The sequence below is a fragment of the Cygnus olor genome, chromosome 14 (assembly GCF_009769625.2).
Source record: "Cygnus olor isolate bCygOlo1 chromosome 14, bCygOlo1.pri.v2, whole genome shotgun sequence".
Classification (NCBI taxonomy): domain Eukaryota; kingdom Metazoa; phylum Chordata; class Aves; order Anseriformes; family Anatidae; genus Cygnus; species Cygnus olor.
In genome coordinates, this window is record NC_049182.1 from 5,632,568 (window position 1) to 5,656,655 (window position 24,088).

General features: G+C 43.3%; 1 protein-coding gene across 3 annotated transcripts; it reads left to right on the top strand.

Annotated features, from left to right (window-relative positions):
- The first annotated feature begins 1,009 nt into the window (after window positions 1-1,009).
- MAML1 (mastermind like transcriptional coactivator 1) lies at window positions 1,010-22,672 on the top strand. 3 transcript variants are annotated; one of them, XM_040573691.1, is made up of 5 exons: window positions 1,010-1,726; window positions 10,792-12,204; window positions 14,607-14,876; window positions 17,278-17,392; window positions 18,512-22,672. In XM_040573691.1, exons 1-5 carry the CDS (start codon window positions 1,352-1,354, stop codon window positions 19,501-19,503), a joined length of 3,165 nt encoding a protein of 1,054 aa, XP_040429625.1. In that variant the 5' UTR covers window positions 1,010-1,351; the 3' UTR covers window positions 19,504-22,672. The 3 variants fall into 3 exon arrangements, with proteins under 3 accessions (XP_040429625.1, XP_040429626.1, XP_040429627.1); XM_040573692.1 differs by having other exon boundaries at window positions 10,795-12,204; XM_040573693.1 differs by lacking the exon at window positions 1,010-1,726 and adding an exon at window positions 9,575-9,688.
- Window positions 22,673-24,088: the final 1,416 nt, after the last annotated feature.

Consider the following 24,088-nt stretch of genomic DNA (forward strand, 5'->3'; position numbering starts at 1 on the left):
AGGGATGCCGACTCAAGGGGGGGCGGTGAGGAAGGGTGAGGTGTTTCAGCTAAATAAGGGTGGGGGAGTGCTTGTAGCAGGGCTAGGAGAGTAGAAAAGGCTGGAGTTTGTCTTTTTTCTCCTAGCAGTGGTGCTCAGAAAGCAGTTGATCAGGCTGCAGGTAACCTGCTGTAGAAGTGTTACTGCATGGAAACTGTAATTCATAATTAATTCACAATAATTCATCAGGGACTATTAAAACGTACTGAGGTTGTCTGATTTAAGGCTGACTTCTGGTAGCAGGTAGGGATTGGGGGAAGTGCTGAGGGCTGCCAGAGCTGATCCTGGGCCTGTTCCTCTGCCTGTCTCTCCCATAAGAGCAGTGCTCGGGGGCTGGGCTCTCCCTTGCACCCTGCTCTCACCCTTTTAGCCTTTCATCCCCCCAGGCCCTGCACCTTCTGTCAGAGCTGCACCTTTCCCAGCGTTATTTATTTGTGGCCTCGCTGCGCCTTTCCCAGCTACTTGCGGCTCCATTGCGCGCTTATGCATGAAGAGGATGTAAAAAAAAAAAAAAAATAAAAAATTAACTCGAGTTTGCCTTCCGTTGTCTAATTAATTCCCCTGCTCAGCCCAGGGGCCGGGGAGCTCGCCCCGAGCCCTCACCTCAGGGGCCCCTCCAGGCGCCGCTCCCCGGCCCCGCGGGGCGGGCACCTCGGAGCCCCTCCCACCTGTCAATCACACGCAGACCCCGCCCCCTTTACCCAGCTCCTCCCCGCCCCTGCCTTTTAAACCCTCCGCAGGCCGCCTCCTGCCGGCCGCTCTCGCCCCACCCCTTTCCTCCCCTCTCCCCCCCTTCCCATTGGGCGGCAGCGCCGTCCGTCACTCCCCTCGCCGCGCCGCGCGGCGTGACGTCACCCGCCACCCAGGAAGCCCCGCCTCCTGCTCCTCCGCTCGGCTCTGGAGGGGAAAAACAATTTCAAGATGGCGGCGGCGCGGCTAACAATGGGGGCTCGGGGCTCGGCGCCCGCCCGCGCCTGAGAGCGGCGCCCGCCGGGCAGCGCCGAGCCGAGCCGCGCCGGGGCGGGAGGGAGCCGAGCGGGCTCCGGCCGGGGGCGCAGCGGGGCAGGGCTTGAGGGAGAGGGGAGCGAGCGGAGCGGCGCCGGCCGCGGGGCAGAAGGAGGAAGTGGGGCGGGGGGAGCCGTAGGGGCGCCGGGCCGAGGAGGGGGAGGAGGAGGAGGAGGAGGAGGAGGAGGAGGAGGAGGAGGAGGAGGAGGAGGAGGGGGAGGAAGGGCGGCGAGGGGCAGCCCCGCTATGGCGAGGGCCGTTTCGCGGAGCCGCTGACCGGCGGCCGCTCTCCTCCCCTTCCCGGCCCATGGTGCTGCCGCCCTGCCCCATGGCGGAGTTCGTGGTGCCGCGGCACAGCGCGGTGATGGAGCGGCTCCGGCGCCGCATCGAGCTCTGCCGGCGGCACCACAGCGCCTGCGAGTCCCGCTACCAGGCCGTGTCCCCGGAGCGCCTGGAGCTGGAGCGCCAGCAGACCTTCGCCCTGCACCAGCGCTGCCTGCAGGCCAAGGCCAAGCGGGCCGGCAAGCACCGGCAGCCGCCCCCGGCCCCGCCGCCGCCCGCTCCCCCCCCGCCGCCGCCGCCGCCCGCCGCGGGGGGCACTGCCGACAGGAGCGGGGCCAACGGGCTGGACGCCGAGGCGGCGAGCGGCGAGCAGCACGGCCGCAGCAGCACGCTGATCGCGGTAAGGGGGCCGGGGGGACCGGGGGGGGACCGGGGGGGGGGGTGCCCGGCTGGCAGCGAGCCCCCAGCCCCCCTCCGGGAGCTCCTGGTGGCTGCGGCCCCGCTTGATTCCCTTCCCCTGGCTGCTGGAAGGGTGCTAAAAGGTGCTGCCGGGGGAGGAGGGGGTTAAGGGGTCGCTGACCGGTTCCTACGGACGGTGGCTGTGCTCCTTCAGGGGACCACGCAGCCTGGGGAGCTGTATTGCGGGGAGTTTCACGCAAAACGTCCCTGCAGAATCTGTCAGGGGATCACCGGTACTGTGGAGGCTTTGGGGGGTGTTTTTGTTGGCTTGCGCCGTCATATGATCTGTCAGGGTTTAATCGGGTCACTTGTTGAGGGTACTTGATACAGGTACGCTTATTACCAAGGAGATATTAAAAAATAAGAGTTTTGCTGCATCTTGGAAAGAGCTCCACTTGAAGTATGAAGGCAGCCGCTTATTTGCTGCTCGCTGCAGTGGATGTGAACACTATGGGAATCCCACTCCACCCAGTAAAAACTGGCTTAGCTCAAAATCTGAATGTTTCTCTGGCCTCTCTAGCATTTCTGGTTGTCAGGACTTATTCATACAGCCACGTTTGTATATCAAGATAGCTGTTGCTTAACTTATTCTGAACCCTTCAGACGTACTGCTGTGCGCTAATGTGTCAGTAACGTAGGTTAGTAGGATAACCTCTTAAAGGGTGCCTGTCATAATACCTGTCTTTCTCCAAAACAGGTATTTTTAAGTGGTGGCCTTCGTGAAAATGATACGGTACTGTTTTGGGTGCCTTTAAAAGGGGATGCTGGATTAACCAGATGTGGTTTCAAGTTAACGTATACGTTAAACCCAATTTTTAAGATTGTCTGTGTGTTTGATCGGAGTAGAGGAAGGGGAGGACATGATTCTCTGCTGCCTTGGATCTCATTTAGCTGCAGTTTTTAAAATAGAATTGCCGTAGAGCTTACTGTGTTCTCGGGTATGAGTGTACACGGTGTGAAGCAGTGAAACATGGCACATCGATGTCAGCTTTAACGTACCTAGCGCTAGGCAGCATGCATGCAGCTTGTAGGGTTTGCAACTTGAACTGAAAATGTTTCTCAGCTGAGTTGTTGTTATTCTTCCTAATACACATGTGCGAATCTCGGACGCACTGACTTTTCTGAAGACACAGCACTCGTGGTAGTTAGAGCACTTGAGATGGCTGTTAGAGAAGAGCCTTTGAGGACGAGAGGAAACCTTACACATTTCTGACAGTGATTCTGTAAAACTTCATGGGTAGCTCTTGTTTAGTAGGCTCAGCTGAATGTAAGCTTGTGTCAGAATACAAATGACCCAAACTCATATTTTGTTTTGAAAGACTTGATGGGATTTCTGTTTATTTCCTGTCTGTGCTCTAAGGCTTTTTCATGTGGGGCTCTATCCATTAATGGTGTGTCATTGCACGTTTTCGTTGCACACTCTGTGGAGCTCTTTAGCATGTCAAATCCTGTTGCTTAAACTGCCACCATGCTTCTTCTTCGTATTGATCCTTTAAAAGAAAGATGTCTTTGATTCATTGGTGTTGTTTCTTTTCAATTGCTTTGGATGTGGATTTGATCTAATTAGCATCCATTATAATGAGGACTCTCAACAGCAGTGTGGTTTTGAAATACACTGCACATCTGGGGAAGCCCTTCTTGTTCAGGAAGCTGCTGCCAGTGGCCAATTTACACAACAGAAGAGGGTTTTAGTGTATGAATGACTCTTCCTCGTGCTGGCCTGCTGTTTCCTTCCTAGGATACATGACTGTAAGCTTAATTGCAGCTGCTGATTCATCATCTCGTTACTAGGGCATAAAGTTGGTTTGCTTAGTAATTCAAGCTTTGAAAAACAAAACAACAAGAAAAACAACAAGAAACCTCTGCTGCTAGTTGTGTTCCTTTGGCATAAAAGGTACATCTCTAAGTCGGTACTTTACCTCCAGCTGTACCTATTGCCTGTAACCTGTCGCTGTTACCAAGACCAAGCATGTACCCTGTACGGGAAGGACCTGGGTACGGTTTAAAATATTCAATAAGCTCTGGATTAGCACCAAAATTATGTTGTTTTAAAATATCCCGGACACGTTCCTTTCAAAAGAATGCCATTACATGAGTGAAACGTGCGTTATATCAGCTATCGCTGCTCTTGTGGCCCGGTTTTCCATGAAGCTGCATATGAATTTTCTCTTGGAGACTGGTACTCTGTATTCAAAGCATTGATTTTGATCCTTGAAAAGAAGGCAAATTGTGTAAATGTAAAGGGTATGTGATCTAGCACCCGAGAGCTTGGAGCAGAAGGACCTGAAGCTGCAGTGCCGCAGGTGTGCCCGTTGCAAGTGCTGCCAGAGGCTCTCCTTGGCAAACCCAGACTAGTCACAGGGAGCGCGGTGAGCACCACCACTTCCTTTGTAACGTCTTGTGTGGTTTTTCACATGGCCCAAATCAGAAAGTAAGTTTGTCCTCCGTAAGTTTTTTCTGGTTTAGGTCCTGAAACTAGATGGGTCTCGGTTACAAGCAGAAGTAAAGGACGGCTTCATCCTTTGTTTTCTCACTAAGCAGTGCTAGGATGTGAGTACACAGAAATTGAGAGAATATAGCGTCAATACAGAAATCCTTCTGGATGGTTTGTGCACCATGTAGGCCTGTCCTTCATTTGAGGAAAAAGATGAAATATGGTAGCTCCCTATTTAAAAAAAAAAAAAAAAAAAAGACAATAATTCAATGGACAATTCAATACTGAAATTTACTTTATGCTCTGTTGTTGAAGATGATGTTCAAAGTAGGAGATGCTTAGTAGTTGAATTATGCATCATTTCTTGTATTAATCTTATATTTTTGAGAAACAGAGAAGTTGGAAGGAGAAAGGACTTGCCACCTAGCATGTTTTTTCCTCTTTGCCAGTTTCTGTTTTGAGAAAGTTCATTTTAATACTGTTTAAGTTCTGCCTGCTAGAAGGGTTGCCTTGTATTTCTCTGGTAGGCTATAACGCAGCGTGTCACTGAGCTTAACATCAAGTGCTTCCTTGACACGGGAGTAAAGAGAATATTGAGAGATGGATTTTTATCTCCATCTTTTTTTTTTTTTTCCATATATTTTATTTATATATGTCTTATCTTTTTATGATGTGGCATTTTGGAAGGAGCCCTGCTCAGTGATTCTTCCTGTGTTTTCCCCACGTGAGCACAGTTGTTGCGTGAATGGTTTGCTTTGCCTAGACTGCTGCAGATGGTATTTCTGGAACGGGCAGAGAGGTCCAGTCGGTGGCCTGCCTTGGGGTTGTGTTGTGTTAAACCTGAAGGGTTTGACTGGGAGTTGAAATGGTTTGACTGGCCGTTGAAATTTGTACAGCGAAAATAGCTAAGTGCTAGCTGAAGCAAAGGCACCAAGTAAAAAGTGCAGAAAGAAATTTAAGTATAAGGAGAGCGAAGAAATGTTTCATGGTTGGAAGGACCTGAAGTAATATTGTAAAGGGAACAGATTGCCTGGGTTGTACTGACAGGCATTCCAGTAACGAAGCCCAGGCCAGCATGCTAACAATTCAGAAGACCTCGTTTTTGTGTAAGCTGTGGTATATGGGTGTTAAATTGTGAAATTATGTTTTACCACAAAAATAGCAAATTATTTCCACATTATTTATATGTAACTACAGTACAGTGTAGTCTTGCCACCATTGTTTGGTTTTGCTGACAAGTCTGATAGCTTGTTGCCCAACAACTCAGACAGGTTTTTCTGTCTCCTTTTAATTCTGCGTGAGGTATTGTTGTAGGTTTGAAACATTTCCTCTCTCAGGCTGGTTAGATATGCAGTGATGCTTTCTAAATTGTACGGATCTGGGAGGGACTGATCTGCTGCTGCTGTTGAAGTTCAAGTGAGGTGGAGGATCCGGCACTGCAGCTGAAGGCACAGCATTTTTTTGATTCAGCAGAACAATTCCTGTAGCAGAAGCTGCCCCTTGTGACTAATGCAGGCTGGGATATTTATAGCCGTGCATATCCACAGCCCTTCTTCACTCCAGCAGGCAGTCACCCAAATACAAAAGACTTCTGGAATTAAAGTAAAAGTCAAAATTAAAATTAGTCCAGCAGTTTGGTTCTGACAACACGCTGGAATGCAGGAACACATTTGGTAATAAAATGCTTTCCTCGCAGGGAGAGCACGACTTTGGAAGCTGGGTATAGATGCACAGTAAATGGGGAGTTTTTAGTACAGCATGTGGCCACAGTGTTATTTTTTTTCTATTCAATATCCTTACATTGCAATTCCTGATATTTGCATTGCTCTTCCAGCTTAAGAGGTTGTCATCCTTGTTGCTTCTGTCCTCAGCCAGGCAGGAAAGGAGGATCCAGCCGTGCCTGTAGAGGCCCTGCTGTAAGCTCTGGTCCTTGGGAGCTTATCTGTGCTGCAGTGCCACCACTTCCACTGAAGACAAACTGATGCCTTCTAATTTGGTTTCCCCTTCTAGGTGAGAATGCCGGTATCTAGCTGGAAGGCATGTTGCAACTAGACTGTTATTAGTTTGTAGAGTAATACAGCATTTCTTCTGTGAAAATGGCCAGCAGTGTGTCTCTTGCTGGTACGTCATGACAAATCATGTTGTTTCTATCATTTTTACTAGGTATTTTTCAAAATGCATGCAGTTTCTGTAACTACATATATGTAAATATTTACTGTCTTCAGCATTTTTAGAAAAGTAGGTTTAAATTGTGGTTAGTCAATTCAAAACTCAGCACTAGGAAATTTCTTGTTTGCAAGAAAATAATGTGAACTAATTTTTTCTGCTTCTTAAGTTCTAATGTATTGAAATGCTGTTGGCTTCAGATGATTATCTAAAAGTAATTTCAGGTATCGGTTGTTTGACACTTGTTTTTTGATTTCTGGAATAATCTTTCTCTTAAAAAAAAAAGTTTGTGTGGTATTAAAAAAAAAAAAGTGTTAGTGTGTGGCCAGCTTTTATGAAGCCTGCCGACGTGCCTGTGCAGTAAGACTGCAGTCTGGCTCAGCATCGTTGAGGTAAACGAGACTGGGGATTTAAGGTGGATGTCGAGTGCAGTTTATCACAGTTATTGATGTGGCTTACCCTGTGCTCTGCGTTTTCTGACAGGAGCCCTGTCATTTGGGCACCCCTGGCATCGTGGCCCTGCGGCCTAGTCCTGCGGGGCGGGGATGTACCGGGGGTTATGGGGTCAGAGACTGCCTGGGTTGGGCACCCCTTTTGTTGTGAGGGCTGATACCTGGGTTTTATCTGTTTGTGCTGGGCACACGAGAAAGCCACAGTTAGGGCCTGACTGGCGTTTGTTCCCCTGCCAAGTGAATTTATTTGTTCCCCTGCTGTGGACTGTTGTGGCTGTGTGACTGAAGTGCAGCTCTGGCTTACGCTGAAGAGAGGCAGCCTATGGCCAGTGCTGCTTTAACTGCCTGTGTCCTGTCTTAGGCCTAAGGCAGAGGCTGATGCCCGTTTTTTTTTTTTTTTTTTTTTTTAATAGTTGCTATATGGCTTTAAATACTTTGGATAAGTGCTTTTGGGGTAATAGTTTTTGGCAAAGTTAAATGGGCTTGGTGCAGAGAGGTTGGAGGTTCATCTGTTGTTGGGAAGTTGATAAGGCCGAGAAAGTAGGAATACATTTCTGTCTGATCTTGTGACAATGGAAATCGGCTTGTGTGTTATAAATAAAGTGGGTTGATGCTCTTAAGGAAACCAGGAACAGCATACCAGAGGGCCACCGTGCTTTACAAAATGGTAGCAGACAAAATTAATGCTAAAGGGATTTTCTTAGTGAGTAGAGAGGCACATTTTATTTTTGTTGGTACTTTTTTTTTGTTTGTTTGAGTTTTGGCAGAAGAGAACAGGTTTTTCTTGCCTCGAGAACTCTATTGGGGCAGCTTGATATGTAGATAACTTGCCGTCTGACTCGTATCTCACATGCTCCTTGTTATTTTTTTCCCCCCAAAAATGGCTTTAATTATACAGAGACAGACAAACGGGAAGAACTGAATTTAACATTTCTCCTTCTGTTAGGAAATCAAGTGCTAAGGTGGTGCACAAGAAAGGTATTTCGCAAGAGGAGGTTACGTTATTGGCAGAGCAGCTGTATGAATATGGTTGGTGTGAGAATTTCAGGTTGCGCTATTCAGAAAGTTAAACGTGAATACATAGAAGGTGTCAGGATGTATTACTAATGAGACAGGAGAAGAAGCCTGTAACTTTTGGCTCCTGCAACCTTTTGTAGCACGATCCTTTCTTGAGGGAAGAACGGAGGTGGAAAATGGAGCGCTGTTAGAAGGTTAATTTCAGCTGGTTAGTTGGCTGTGTTGCTGGTAGGGTAACTGCAGTAGCACAAACCTCAGCGGAGACTTACTGTTTAATAGTTTCTAAAATTCAGAAATTAAATGTCCTGGTTATGAATTGGGCTCAGTCTTTTCTGGTACAGAAAAAAAGATACATATTTTCTTCTTTCCTGCATGTCTGCTGGTTGTTGTGTACAGGTAGGATATCTTTCAATTAATCTTACATTGAGATGAGGTGAAGCAAGGCTGGAAAGCAGTCACAAAGCAATCACCCCCAAATTTTACCTCATTACTGAATTCCTTTGAAGTTATATTTCTTTAATTTTTTTTTTTTGACAAAGGAATATAGTTTGAGGTGAAAGGACTTTGTTTAGAGCAACTAGCACCAAGAAATTACACATTGGGTATCTGAGCACTATGATGACCAGTGAAACCCGTGTAGATATGATAGATCTTAGGTTTTCTGAGGGAAAGAGCCTGTGATGGATATTAGGGGTCTGTATCTTTACCTGGACTACAATAAGTTTAGCTTATAAGTTTAGACCCAGGTGAGTTTTGCAGCCCGTGGCTGTGTGCAGTCACAGCTATAATGCTACCACCGTCCCAGTTGCCTGGAGTTGTCTGCATGAGTTATGATTCCAGCAGTGGCTCCAAGGGCCGTAAGTCCCACGTTAATACAGAAATTCGCTTCCACTACGAGAAGAATACATTCCGTGTACAATACTAAATTATTATTTATATGTCATTTTTCAGGGAGTGTTTTTTCCTTAATGATTTAGAGTTAAGGAGGATTCATTCCCAATCTCTGATTGACTCATATGACCTTGGGCAAGTTACTCATCCACCTTGAGCTTCAGTTTTCCCAGTTGGAGTGTAAAGTAAACAACAGGAAACTTGCTGAAAGCCAAATGCTGCAATGGAGCTGAAGCTTCCTTGCTTTCTGTTGCTTGTTTCACCTTTTTATGAAAAAGTAAATTTCCTTTATTCGTTCATTAATTGAAAAAAATTGTTCTAGGTCTTCTACTTGAATGTTGAAATGAAGAGAATTTAAGATCCAGCCTCCTCTCCAAATGGGTACCTCCTCTAAGTAGGTCTTCTGCCAATCTCATTACTTGGCTGCTATTTCCATGAAATAGCCAAAAGATCATGGTCTCCTGGAAGTTGCAGTCCATTCCTCTTAGAAAAAGGAGGTTTTGCCGCTACCTATGCAAGCATTAAGCAGTGTTTGTTTCCAGAATCAGTTAACTGGGGACTATTTAAATAAATAAATAAATAAAACTAAAACGCTATGATTCAGTCCTATCCTTAAATCAAAGCATGTTGTTGCCCAGGCAAGTGCTGTAAAATTCTTCTGATAATTTATGCTGGCTCTATGTACAACCTTTTGCTTTAGTGCAGGGATTTTGAGGTTTCCCCTGTTTGTTCTTGGATGAGACAGTTTTCCCCAGGGGTTAGTGGACTGCATTATGGAGACTGCGTATGAAAATAAGCGTACTTGTCTTGAGGTTTGTTTAATGAGCTCGTTTTCTGCCATCTGAGAGAACTATTGTTTGGCGAACCGCACTTCAGACGAATGGCTTTTTGTGGGGATTCTCCTCATGTGTCCTGCTGGGATGTACAAAGGCATCTTTTACAGGTCAGGGGTGCTGATGGGAGCTTTCCCTCTGCAGGCTGAGGCTTTCCCTCTGAGCAGTGTCTCTGCCCTGCAGGTTTGTCTGTGTTGGTGTAGCGATTCCAGTGCAAGCAGAGCCCAGGTTTCTTACAAGATGTACCTGAGGGAAGTAAAAATTGCCAGTCATCTTTGATGTGTGCGTGAATTCTGCTCTCAGATGTTTTTGGGGTCACTGGGAAGAATATTGGAAAGAAAGCTGCCAGAAAAGAGAAGTTGAACAAAAGGTCCCAAGCTCTGCTTGTAGAACTGAGGTGCTGTTGCTGTACTCTCTGGTTGCTTCTAGGTGGCACTGCAAGAAAAAGAATGTGTGTTCACCATCTATGAGACGAGCAGCTGTAGAGCTGGTTGCTGTTCTAGTGGTCATGGTGCAGAGGGTAGCAGGGGGCGGATTCTCTAGAAGAAAAGAGGAAAGGAATAAACTTACTCTGCTACGATAGAATCGACCCAACTCCTCCTAATTGCTTCTTACATAAGCGTGAAACAGTGGTCACTTAGTGACAAACTGGTCTTGCCTAATGCCAGAAGTGTGACTGTGTACAAAATTTATATACGTATCTGTCCTCCAAAAACTACAATTGCAAGAGAAAAGGTCCTCCCTTTTTCTAAATATTTAAATGCAAGACTGCTTGATAGAGCAGTCTCTCAGGGAAATAACACAGTATGTACACAGACCAGATAAATACAGGTTGTTATGCTCATCTAAAATTTGAGTCTTACTATTCTGCAATGATTTTGCATTTTGAACAGGAAAGATCATAATACGTTCCAATTCAATGCCATTTCTCAACTTTTTGTTGTTGGCAGTATTTGGCAGCTCTTGTCTTTGAAGGAAGAGACTGTTTGATTCAGCACCTACTTTTGAAGGTTTACCCTAGCAGATTTTTACATCTCATATGATGACTTGTAAAACAAATCTTATCAAAGCAAAGGTTTAAACTTTTTTTTTTCACCTTAAATGTTTTATTCATTTTTTTTCCGTAGTCAGACCAAGACAATACTCTGGTAAGAAATAATCTATGAGACATGAAACTACATATCTAAAACCTTCCCTTTTTTTTTTTTTTTAGCAGCTTCATGAGACTGTGAAAAGAAAGCTCGATAGTGCTTCTTCCCCTCAGAACGGAGACCAGCAGAATGGCTATGGCGATGTATTTTCTGTGTCCAAGAAATTGCGTCGTGATGACGGTCTTGGTGGAGCAAGTGGTTCTTCCAATGGAATGCCCCCTGTGTCTCCACTCCATCATCTTGACAAGAAATCTGGCAGCGGAGATACCTTGCAACTTAATGGAAAACATCCGATGGGGCTAGATGGCATTAGCAAGAAGTGTCTTCCAGATTCCAGCCTGCAAATGAATGGAGGTGGTGATGCTGACGACTCATTTCCTCCGAGTTTGAACAAAGAGCTGAAGCAGGAGCCTGTAGATGATCTTCCATGTATGATTGCTGGAGCAGGGGGTTCTATATCTCAGAACAACTTGATGCCTGATCTTAATCTTAACGAGCAAGAATGGAAGGAGCTTATTGAGGAGCTTAACAGGTCAGTGCCCGATGAAGACATGAAGGATCTCTTTAATGAAGACTTTGAAGAGAAGAAAGATGCAGATTCTTCAAATTCAGCTGCACAGACTCCCTTGCCGCAAGATATTAACATAAAGACAGAATTTTCCCCAGCACCCTTTGAACAGGAACAGATGGGGTCTCCCCAGGTTAGATCTACTTCTTCAGGTTCAGCGTTTATTGGTGCTGCTTCTGTGCCTGTAAGTGCCGCTTCTCCAGCAGTTGGTAGCTCTCAGGCTATGTTTCAGCCTTCTAGTCAGTCAATGACTGAAAATCCTAATCAGCCCATGATGCAGGCATCAAACCACTCTCAGAACGTCCAGAGACCTCTCCCCAATGTGTTGTTACCTGGGAAGGGTGCAGGAAGTGCCAAAGAAATGTCCTCCGCTCATCAGCTCCAGCAGATCGCTGCCAAGCAGAAGAGAGACCAGATGTTGCAGAACCAGCAACAGGCTTCACAAGTCCACCAGACAAATCAGATGTCTACCTGGCAGCAGTCTGGGCCTTCTCATAGTCCGTTGGCTGTTCCATATACCATGGAAAATCCCACCAGCCCTTCAGTGTACCAGCCGGACTTCAACAATCAGAAGCTCATGATGCCAAGTATGGGAAATAAAAGCTCGCCGAGAGCTGGAGGCAATTACCACGTGAACATACTGGGTCACCAGCAAAACAGCATGAACCAGAACCCCGTGAATAGTCAAGGCTCGATGCTGGACTATGGGAACACCAAACCTCTTTCACATTACAAAGCAGAATGTGAGCAGGGGGTTACGGTACCCAGTCAGAACAAGACTCCCATGTTGGCGTACATACAGCAGCGCCAGCAGCAACCGCTGGCTCACGTGAGTGACGACCAAAACGGAATGATTCTGTTGAAACAGAAGTCTGGAAACATTGCCTACCGGCTACCGCACAGTCAGGTAAATGTTCGGATTTTTGTTACTTATGTTTAGCAGCAGACTTACGGTTTTGTAAGACACTGTTGAATAGGTAAGACCTAGAGTAAGGGTACAGATTACTTGGTGGTGTTTCAAAACAGTTGCCGCATGTTTTTAAAGAAGAAAATGATAACGCACAGTATGCTGAGGCAAGAATCAAGAACTGTATTTTCCACTCAGGACAGTTTTAATATGCAATTCTAGGTCATGTTGTTAATGTGTGGTTTCCAGCCTAATATATTTCGTGGGCAACAAATTATGTCACACTTCACAGAAGGTTCTGCTTACAAAGATAAATGGATGCTTTGTAAACTTTTGCCTGAAATAACTCATAAAACTGCAGTGTTAAACTGTGTTCTGAGAGAAGCCTTGCTTTCTTTACCTTCTTTTTAGTCCCTGACTTCTGTCAGAGTTGGCTTACTATAAACAGATAACGCCTTTGGTTGCTGCTTTTTTGAAGAGAGATGGAGGCGGAGTCTGCATTCCTGGTTTCTTGGGTGTTCCTTGGGGTTTTCAAATCTGAGATTTTGTTATTGGTTAAGTCTCTGGGAATCGGGGAAGCATGGGATAGGAGAGAAATATATCTTTAAGAATAATGGTAATATTTGTCTGCTTGAAGCAATGTGCTTCAGGCTTTCCTGTAAAGGAGAGCTCCAGGTTGCACTTCTTTGCCTTATGAGCTGTAAGAAATTTGCAATAAAAGGATAACGATATATAGCTGATATTACAGGTACGCTGCAGGTAGAAATTTTTACAGTGGATGGAGGGGAAGGGACTTGTAGGCACGCATTACAGGGTCCCAACAATGTGCTTGCTGGAGGACTTGTTGGGAAACAGGCTTTTGTTACAAGAATTCAAGCTACTTTTGCAAAAGCTGTTGGAGCTCCAACTCTAGTAGCATGCTTCTTCAGTAAAGCAAAATGAGAAACGTGGGACAGAAAGATCTGATTAATCTGTGGTAAAGGCCACACTGATGTAAAAATAAAAATGTGAGATCAGTAATACATGCTTCATAAGGCACAAACTTAATCTCTTTAAAAGCTAACTGAAGTAACGATCTAATGATATTTTTGATGGAGGAAGAAGAAGGGAAAGGGTAAAGATGATTGTTGTATCTCTCTCTCGCTGAAAAACTTGAAGACGACCTTTCATCTATGCTGTCACACTTGCGTTGAAATAACAGAAATTCTGATGCATGCTTCTGGAGAATTTCTCAAAAGCTTGCATATAGAACAACGTAGCACAGCGTTACCTATATTTGGCTTGTGATTTCTTACAGAACTGCAGCAAGTGAGAGCCAACAGCCTGGACCATTAGCTGAATTGTCTGTGAAAGTAATATCTGTTTGCATAATTAGAAGTGAGACTGAACAGTGCTTGAAAACGATAAAAAATGTCAAATTTCAAATGGATTCACTAGTATAAGGAGGGCAGTATCAGGTCTTGAATGATAATCATTCTATATATGACTTTTGCTTAGTGGTAACATGCTTTTCCCAACTTCCCATCTCCAAAGCCAAAAAAGTAGACTTATGGAAAATTAATTTAAAAAAAAAAAAAGATTATCCATAGTAGTATTTTTTCCTGTGTAATATGGTGGTGGTTGGATCCTTAAAAAAATGGTAGGACTCTTCATTTTGATCAGTGATATCTTTATTCACCTGTAAATAGTAAGCTCTGATGCTTTAAAAAAAAAGAAGGCAACTTTAGGAAGAGAGGCATAAACTTGCTGAATTAAATGTTGACAGAAGAGGCAGGATATAAATAAATGTTTTGTGTGATGAAAATCCAAAACAGCGTTTGAAAAGCTGCAACCACGTTAACCAAAGTTCTGGTCGATGCATTTAAAGTGCTGTTTGTAACTGGCGCCGTTCCTCTGGCTGAGCAGCAGCACGCAAAGCCACGGTCACCCATCTGAGCTGGAATTTGGAAAGTGCCCTAAGTGAGGCTGAAGTTAAAGCCTCTGTTCCTGAATCTTGGGGAGCTTCTGGCCGTAACTCCAAACTCTCACTTCTGTGTCTGGCTGTCTTTAATTAGCTGAATTGAGTACTGTGTCACACTTTGCTTTTTCCATTAAAAGCTTCACGAGTGAAGAAGCTATTGCATAAAGATGAGAAGATAAAAGAAACCGTTTTATTTTTTATTAAATAGTGTAAATGCACAAGTAAGCAATAACTGTCAATTTCTGGTTTTCTGAGGTGTTATAATTCCCCTTTCTGTGTGGGCTTGATTTATAAATTCTCTTTCCCTTGTCCTTCACAAAGATCATACAACTTGTGGACATCACTATGAAAGTGTCTCCTCGTCTGTGTGGCTACACAGTTTCTAAATTCTGGAGGCTGACCTCCTTCTGTAACTCGCATCATTTTTTTAAATATTCTGCAGGATCAAAACCCGTCTCCTAATGTTCCTCGTGTCCCTGTTTCTGTCCCGGGCCCTGGTGTTGGTGCCCAAGCTCCCAATGTCACCATGGCAGGCAACCACAGCAACCCACCTTATCTCAGCAATCAGCAGCAAGCAGCAGTAATGAAGCAACAGCACCAAATGCTGATGGACCAGCAAAAGCAGAGGGAGCAGCAGCAAAAGCACTTGCTCATGGAGCAACAGAAGCAGCAGTTCCTAATGGAGCAGAGACAACATCTTCTGGCTGAGCAGGTAAGCGGGGCCAGCAGTCGTCTTTGCATTGACTTTGGTGAACTTGTTTGAGATCTTGCAGAAATGCTGTCACCTTACAAAACGGGATGGAAACTACAAGATGCTTGGGTATCATAAATAGAATTGTTCTTCTGTTTTATATAAAATTAAGTGCAAAATATAGCATTTGATTGCTGACTATGACTTGGTTTTTCTGTTACAAGGCACAATTGTGAACGAAAAGAATAAAAAAGGTAGAATTTAATAGATTTGAAATGTGAGATAATACCTACAGGAACAGAAGATATCATACCAGTGATGGTGTAATTCTTTGTGAAAGAAGAAAGGCAAGTGAAACCAGAGCAAAATAATAAAAGAAAAGGTTGGGATACCCTTGATGTTTTGGAGAGCTTTAAAAATGGAAACAATGAGCAAGGGGCTCTGTAAGCTGGTTGTGTTCTGCCTTTCTTCTCCGTGAGTGCAACAACAGTTCATGTTTCAAATTTTAAACCATCTTTCATTTGTTTATTTGGGGAAAATAATTAGACATTTGCATCCAACTGCATCTTATCCTGCCAAAAGAATTTAACTGTGCTATCCATCAGACAGTGCAGAAAGCTGCTCTAGTCTCTCTCAGGGAAACAGGCTCCTTGTGTGAACCTTCCAAAGCTTTAAACCTTTTGCAAGTCTTTCAGTTGGGATTCAGCCCAAAGGGCCTTATTCCTGTCATCTGTGCTTTTCTGCATTTTTGAAAAGCCCCTGCAGGCGTGTTCCAAGCACTGGCACTGTACAAACAGAGAAATCATCAGCGTCTGGTATGGAGGGAAGGGGAAAAGGTTTGGATGCTGCATTTGACATATTTCTGTGCTGCCCAAAAGTTAGATCTTGTTAGCGTTCTATTGTGATAATTAATTATTCAGATACGGATGGTGCTGGGTGTAGTTTTACAGAAAGGTTTCTGAATTGGTTGATTTCTGTTTTGCAGGAGAATGGTAGTTTCAGGTAACTTCCCTGCCACTCAAAAGCTTTCTTTGTGTTTGGTGTTCTGCATCTTTTTTTTTTTTTTTTTGCTGAGCCAGGCTTTTGCAGCTCTTGGTTTCTCTTAGAGCTGTGGCATCTCTCCCTGCCTTCTGTGGTCAGCATCTTTCAGGTTTGACTGGTCCTGCAAGCAGCAGGTCCTTTCTGTCAAACAGCCTGCCCTCTTCATTCCTCTGCATGTCTCGACAGCTTCGTAGTTGTAGACGCTTCAAAACAATGGTAGTAATGTGTATCTGCCTCTCTGCTACATTGCAGTAGTTTCTTCTCTTTTTTTTTTTTTTTATTGCTTGTGTCTTTGCCCCAGAACTCTTGGAAGGGAATTTCTGTCCCTTCCTGTGCCTTGTGCGAGCTTTTAGATAAGTGGGTAGTTGTGGATTGTATCGCTTCCAAATTCTCTCAAAATTTCAGTCTGGTTGGAGTCACCTGTGGAAGATGAGCCAGAAATGCTGCCCTGGTTGTGTTTTATGTTGTCAAAGCAGCCTGTTGGCTGTTTATACTAAGATCTCCAGGTGTACTTTTAGTGCATGTACTTACACACACCCTCTCCCTTTCCCCTGTGGCTTTAAATTGCCTTTATTCCCAAAATATCCCTAATAGAAAATCTGCTTATTTTATTTTTCTAACGAATTTATCATAATGTAGGTACAGGCTGGATATTTTTTTAAAAGGCAAGATGGTTTTGAATCATTAGCAGGGTTTCTTGCAATGAACAAGTGAATTGTTGAGAAAATGGTTTTGAACAGGTGTTACAAAACTTGCATAGTTCCTGTTGTAAACTTAGTTCTATAATTTTCCATAAGCTTTGAAGAAAACCCATGGTATATAATAATTTGGGTATGTATATGGTTTTGGTTTTGAAAACTAGGCCTGGAAAACATTTACACGTTTTTACTTTTCTGCACAATGCTGACATTTATGACTTCTATTTTAGCTATCTCTTTGCAATTAAAAAAATTCATCTGGGGGCAAGGAGTTAAAAAAAAAAAAAAAAAAAGAAAAAGTATGTGTGAATTTTTTATACTTGCTTTTCCTCTCCTTGCACCTGTTAGTGTCTTTAGAATATTGCTGAAAATGTCTGAATGTATTACTCGTTAAAAAAATAACTGGGAGTCAGGAATGTTAGTCTAAAGGCTTCAGACGTGCATTGCAATAACTCCTCTAATGAGTTGTCCTCTTGTCTCTGAGTTCCTCGCCTTGGCACTCATCAGATTAAACTGAGTGCTTGAACCTTAAGAACAAAGGTCTGAAAGAACTTTAAGGCTGCAGAAGCCCCTATAATTACCAGCTTCACGTAAAAGTATGACATCTCGGATTTTTTTCCGATAGTCACCCTTGGAAAAAGCTTGACCTGCTTTCTAATTGTCTTGCACTGAACCTTTCCTAGGAGAAACAGCGGCAGCAGCAAGAGCAGCAGCTGCAGCGGCACCTGACTCGACCGCCTCCCCAGTATCAGGATCAGCCACAGAATCCGTACCAGCAGCAGGTTGGACAGTTCACAGGTAAGCAAACATGGTAGTTGGAATAGTGGCAGAAGAAATACCGGGAATAAAAATATTTTTTTCTCCTGCCACTTTTGTACAGTGGTACATCTGTTAGAAGTAGAGTATGTGCTGCTATAATGAACATAATTTTTTTCATTGTTGCGATGATTGTAACTGTTTTCTGCATTTTAAATCCTGGTATGCATACTATCTCTTTGCTCTACTGTTCCAGTAAGACCTCCCTTCTTGCCCCATAACATCAGTTAAGTATTAATTCAGTGTAGAGCCAATGTTACTCACCTATCTTAAAAATAGTTAAAAAACAAGACAAAACAAAAAAAGCCTGTAGCTTTTTGATTCGGAAGTAGAGAAGGTTTTAGTTAGGGTAAGTTTCCCTTGGTTGACTAAGAAGTGTGGAGAGGGAATGTATTATAGGAATTACACTTCACAGTGCTTTTCTGTTCTTTTTTGTTTTAAGTAGGGGGCTGTTTCTTCTACAGGGAAAAACTTTTTTTTTTTTTTAAACTGAATTTAGAAGAAGAAAGGACTCTGAGAAGACTTATTTTTGCAAATCCTCTTGGTTATCAACATTGCATATTAATAAAATGAATGTTTCACTATGGAAATTCAAAACAAAAAAGTTCTGAAAGTTGTAGAGAGTACATTTCTGGAACTATAAAAGCACAGGACTTGAAATCCTACAGTTGTAGAATAAGAGACTCCTTGTGTATGCACAGAATAACTGACAATGCATGTGTGCAGTAAGTGATTTTTTTTTAGCAGACTAGCAAATTGTGCATGTGCTTAAAAGTATGTGCGTATACTTCTGTTCACAAAGAAATAACCACAATCTTGTCTTTAAAGCCTAATTTTTTTATTTTTAAGTTCATGATTCTGAACTCTTAGAAGTGGCATTCAGACTTTTTAGGACGTTGGCATATCTGTGTTTGAGATCAAGGTAGAAGTGCTAACAACCCTTTTTACTTAATTAAAGTACTGCCGTCTTTGTGACGGTTGCATAAATTGCTTTATACAAATGCAGCTACACCTTGTTTCTTGATTATAGTGTCTACACACCTAGATCGTCTCTGGTTGAACCGAGGTAGTTAACGTACAAAATATTTCTTTGTGTTTCAGGGTCATCTTCAGCCATGCCTGGGGTCAGTAATTTAGGACAGTCCAGCTCCAGTAGTCCACGGATGTTTCCTCAGCCCCAGAACATGATTCAGATGGGACCTGGACACAGTTCTGTTCCTCCGCTCCAGTCGGGCTCCAGCCAGCAGGATCGGGGGGTGACTCAGTATACCAATATGCAAAACATTCAGCGAGGGGGATTGTACAACTTGGCGTCGGGTATGACACAGATGGTTCCCCAGCATGCAAATCAAAGTGCCAATGGACAGCCACCGATGCAGAGACAAGGCAGCTTGGGCCAGGGTGCTGCTGTTCCTGCTGGCTACGGGCAGAATACCTTAGCGAACTCAAGTATTTCTCAACAGCACAATAAAGGCGCACTGAATCCAACCTTATCAAAGCCACAGATGGCAAGAGTACCGGGTGCTATGGGGGCTCAAAATCCATCTTGGCAACACCAAGGTATCCCTAATATTAATAACCAGACGCAAGGAAACAGTGGCTTGGGACCGTTTACTGCCAGCTCCTCTTTCCACATGCAGCAGACTCATCTAAAGATGGCCAACCAACAGTTTGCTCAAGGAATGCCTCAGGTAAGCCTCAGCACCAGCAGACCAATGACCTCTATGAACGCTGCCGTCTCTGGGCAGATGCTGTCATCGTCTTTAGGCTCGCAGCAGCGGACAAACGCACCTACGCAACAGCAGGTAGCCTCACAGCAAGTCTTGCCTGGCATGAACCAGACTGTTCCGGATCTGAATGCTTTCAACCAGAATCCAAATCAGCAAATGTCCAACAGAGGTAATATGCACTGTAGTCAAGGGTACCCCGTGAGGACAACCAGTCAGGAGCTGCCTTTTGCGTACAGCAGCCAGTCGGGCAATAATGGACTTCAGAACTTAACTGGTGACACAGATCTGATAGACTCTTTGCTGAAAAACAGGACTTCAGAGGAGTGGATGAATGATTTGGATGAGTTGTTGGGAACTCATTAAAAATGGGCTGGGGTGGGGGTTCTACTTTTTTTTTTTAATTATTTCATGAAACATAAAACAACACTTGGACCAAAAAACCTGTGGCATTGAGGAGAGTTGCAGGCATTAGAGGTAGATGGTTGGTAAAGGGACTGGAGCTGCTTCTCAATGAGTGTTGATACATGGTAAAGGCGCACCGAGCAGGTCTGCAGGAGCAGTGAGCTTTATCCTGGTGTCTTTAAGGAGTCGCACGTCTGAACAGGTCAAACAAAATTGTGCGTGTCCTAGCCAGCCTTTCAGAAATCTCACTTGCAGTGTTCTAAAATTAAAATTTTGAATTATTTAAAGATAATGTTCCACAGAAATAGTGCAGAAAGAAAGCAAGTAGTTGCAAAAATTGTGTTTAGGGCTTAATTTCCTGCAGCTATTACTTGCAATCATTATTGTTCGTAGCTTGACATGCTATTATAGTACTGTCATCAAACGTCTGACTTTTTATTTGAGAAGAGGCTATATGCCCCGAGTACGCTTGCAAGATGTTTTGAATTGTTTTTTTTTTTCCATCGCTGAAGCATGTGCCTGTACTCTCAATAAGCAAGTGATATTTCACAGTAAATATTTCTAGATGCTGGTGATAGATGAAAGAAAGTGTTAAAACCTGGCCAGTTAGCCTAGGTAGTCTTCTTAATAGATTGTAGTCTTTTAAGCTGCAGTTTGCACTCTGTTGTAGAGAGGCACAGTTCTTGGCTTATACCTTGCTGTGTTTAAAGGGGGAATTTCTTATGGGAGAACTTTTAAACTATAGTAGTTTTAACATGAATTGTAAAGCCATTTACTTTGCACCTGTTTCTTCATAACTTATTTCCAAAGGTAGTTGTATTTAAATGAAGGCTTTGCTTCATGACAGCTCATCTAGTTTTCTTTGTTGTAAAAAGTAAAACTAACTTTTGAGATCAGTTCATTCCCCAAAGTTAGCAGTGACACAATGAGCACAAGACTTTGTCACTTCAGGGTAAAATGAGGAAAAAAGAATTTGGCTGAGAGGTGAGAAGTCCTTATCAGCAATAATAGCACAGGCAGCCTGGGAGAATACTTGTATCAGGGTTGCTCCGATATCGAAGTCTCCCCCTTTAAATACTTTTTTTAATACTGGGTTATGAGTTTGATAATCCTTCTATAGACAGGTGGGTTTATTCCTTTAATATCCCTTGAAGCAGGTGCTGGTTCCTCAGCTCAGCCCAAGGAGACCTCATCCATGTTGGGGTCAACTCTCAGAAAGGACAAAAACCACAGTGGGAGCAGGAAGTGTTCCAAAGTCCTTACTTTCTACCAAAAAAAAAATCCCTTATCCACCAACAAACCACCTTGCCTTAACCTTTACTTTAAAATGAAAATAAAGTTGAAAGCTTTTGTTTTAAATGCACAAATACCTCTTCCCTTTCTAAATCCACTTTTTTTTTTTCTTTGAGAACTCCTTTAAACTTTCTAGCCAAACCCAGCATTGTGTTTTAAAAGCATTTTCCTTCAACGGACAGGCTTCTTTGGGAGTTTTCTGCACTGCAGAGATGTGTGAGAGGGTTTTTTTTTTCCAGAGTGGGTGATGGAGAAGTGAAGGATAACATTGAATTCAAGGAAGGAAAATATTTTACTGTATCTGCAGCTTCTTCATCAGACAATTTGCACTTTTTAAAAACTGCTTTTTAACACTAATACTTTAACCCTTTCCAAATATGCATGGAACATGGTTTGTCCAGCACACTTATCTAGTGTGGATGAATTGCGCTCTGTTAAACAGATTTGATCTTGTGTCATGTTGAACTGTCGGTGAACAATGTGCATTGATCAGTGGATCCCACCATTGAATAGAGGATAAAACTTCACTGAAGCAGGCTTAATCCCTGGTAGAACTTTTAACTAAGATTGTCTTTGGATGGGAAGACAAAAGTGCTAGCGACTTTGGTTGTTGACACTTCAGATATTTTCTAGAATAAGTAGCTGAGATGCAAATAACTGATGCTAACTTTTCTTATACTGGCAATCAAAGCAAAGAGCTGGTGAGTTTGGTTTGCTGTCAAACCAAACGCTGGTCCAAGGTAAGTGTCATTAGAGTATAGGTAAATTAGCAATGGCAGGGGAAGAAGTGTTTGCTGTATTTTTTTTTTTAAGGGTTAACTTTGCACCAGTGTGCCTTCCCTTCCTGTTGGGGGTGCTTGGGACCTCATAATTTCAAGTGACATCCTTCAGTGTCACTGCTTCTACCCTCTCCTCCCTTCCCCCTTCCGTGACCGCCCCCCCCCCCCCCCCACAAACACTTGAGAGAAGTAACAGGGTAGGAGGATTCAGCTCTTCTTTCTTCCCTGTTTAGAGTGTGGTGAAATCTGCTACATTCTCCAGTAGGTTTTGCACACAGACTTTGTTCTGAATAAGTCAAAATACAATCCATCCAGTTTTAATTTCTTAATCAGAGGAAGAGAACATCTGCTGTTTGCATTATTACTACCAAAAAGGCAGTCCAGCTTAATGTCCAGGAAGATGCAGATGTACTTTTTCCTCCACTGTTTCTGGAAGCTAAGGTGGATATTGCCCCATTTGACCAGAGGGTTTGTTCAGGAAGGTGTTGAGTTTTGTGACAGGGCCTTTTCACGGTACTGTTGAACTAAAATTAAGTGTGATTCTAGGCAAAGTGGCTTACAATGCCCATTGGCCTTCGTATGTGAACTGGATCCAAACAGCATTTGACCTGGTAGAAGAAAACATCCCTTGCTTCTGGTTTTGGTCCCTGTGCACGTAATGTGATCAGACTGTTAAAAATGTGGTGTCACTATAACAATAGTGAAACAGTTCAATGGAAATGAGAACACGGTTTGGATGAAAGAGGTGCATGGGTAGGGCTGGGCTTTGCCCTTACGCCCTTTAACATGTAGCTGTCTATATATGCACTTGGTCTTTCCATTTGCTGCAGCTTCAGAGCAATAAAATGTAGCTCCCCTGAACTGTACCTAGCCAGCCGCCCATGGCTTTATTTATAAACTGCGGTTTTGGTTGGGTAGGAAAGGTGAGAGTGTCACTGTGCAACATCCACTGCCTTCCAAAAACCACAATTCAATTGAAAAGGGTGCTCAAAATTTTGTTATACACATTTCCTTTGTGTAAATAAATGTTTACAATTTTATATTAAAGATTTGAATAAGAGTTAGATCTTCTGACTGTATATTTTTTACTTTTTATAGATTTTAAAACTATAATTCTTTATATATGTGTTTGGGGGGTATTATGGTAAGTTTTATGCTTGTAAATGGAGAACAGTTGAATTTGATGCTAACCTTTATGAATTTTTGTCATTGAAATGTATAAAGAGTCCATTAATCCCCTTATTCTTTTACTACAATTACTGGTGCACACCAAAAAAGAAATCCTTCACTTCTGTTTTATCATTATAAAATAAATATTTTGCTAGTGTATTAAACATACATGGTGTGACTTTATACGTTTGTGTGAGCTGAGCAGCAGGGGTTTCAGTGTTGTTTTCCTAGCAAGATGGGTCCCTTCATCCCAGTGCACAACTCTGGTCAGCCTCTTACAAAGGCTCAGATTCTTCTACTCTGTCTTACCAATTCTTACAGTTTTAGAAAGTCCATTTTGGCCAGTACTGGATAGAGGCCTTAGGAAGCCAGTCTGAAAACAAGGCTTTAAGCCACAACTACTGTTTCTGGCCTGTTGTCTTTTTTTTTTTTTTTTAATGCTGTTTTAGGCCTTAAGCTAGAGAATGTGACTGCGGAGGTGGTGGTTATTAGCATTGCTTCACTCTTGTTTCTAAATTTGAAAGTGGAGATGTTAACTACTCAGATGTGCAAAATCCCAGAGCTCTGAGGGTGCTCAGATTCCCTCAAAATAACAGGCCTTGAAGTTAGTTTCCTTGAGACTTGTGAAAAGTTGATGTTTGTTTGAAGTAGGCAGATTGTGCGTATGCACACAAAACCAAAAACAAAACCAAAACAAAGACCAACAAAAACACCCTGAGAAATGAGACACAAACTGCAAGCGTGAGTTAATATTTCTGAACAAGGACCAAAATGCTGGCAGCGAGTTACATGAAGATTTTGGCTTAAAGTTGGCAAGGTCACGAAGCCAATACGTGGAGCTGGTGAGTCGAAGAGGCTGTGGGAAGTAACAGCGAAATAGGTTTTTCAGACCCTACTAGGTCTGAAATAGGTTTTTCCGAGCCTCTTAAGCTAGACGTTTACATGTGATGGTTAGAAGCAAAGCAAAAATCTGTGGCTCCGTCAGCATCCGGAGTCTTGGCTTTCAGTGGAAGTGTGTTAGGGTATTGGTGTGTTCCTGTTAGCCAGCTATTGCTTGACGAATTACTTGAACATTTCAAAGCAATTCTTTTAAAAGTGAATCATGCCACTCACAGCAAACATACAAATTCAGTTATGTATTATTTCCTGTTTGTCAAGTATACTTTTTAACTGATTATATCTAATCTTAAGTTTTAAACTACCATCTCGGGTCTCTCTCCACAACCACAGATGTAGCAGTAGTGATAAAGAAGAATTTGAAAAGCATGACAAGCTTCTTGCTAAGGCTGTGTTCATCTTACAGG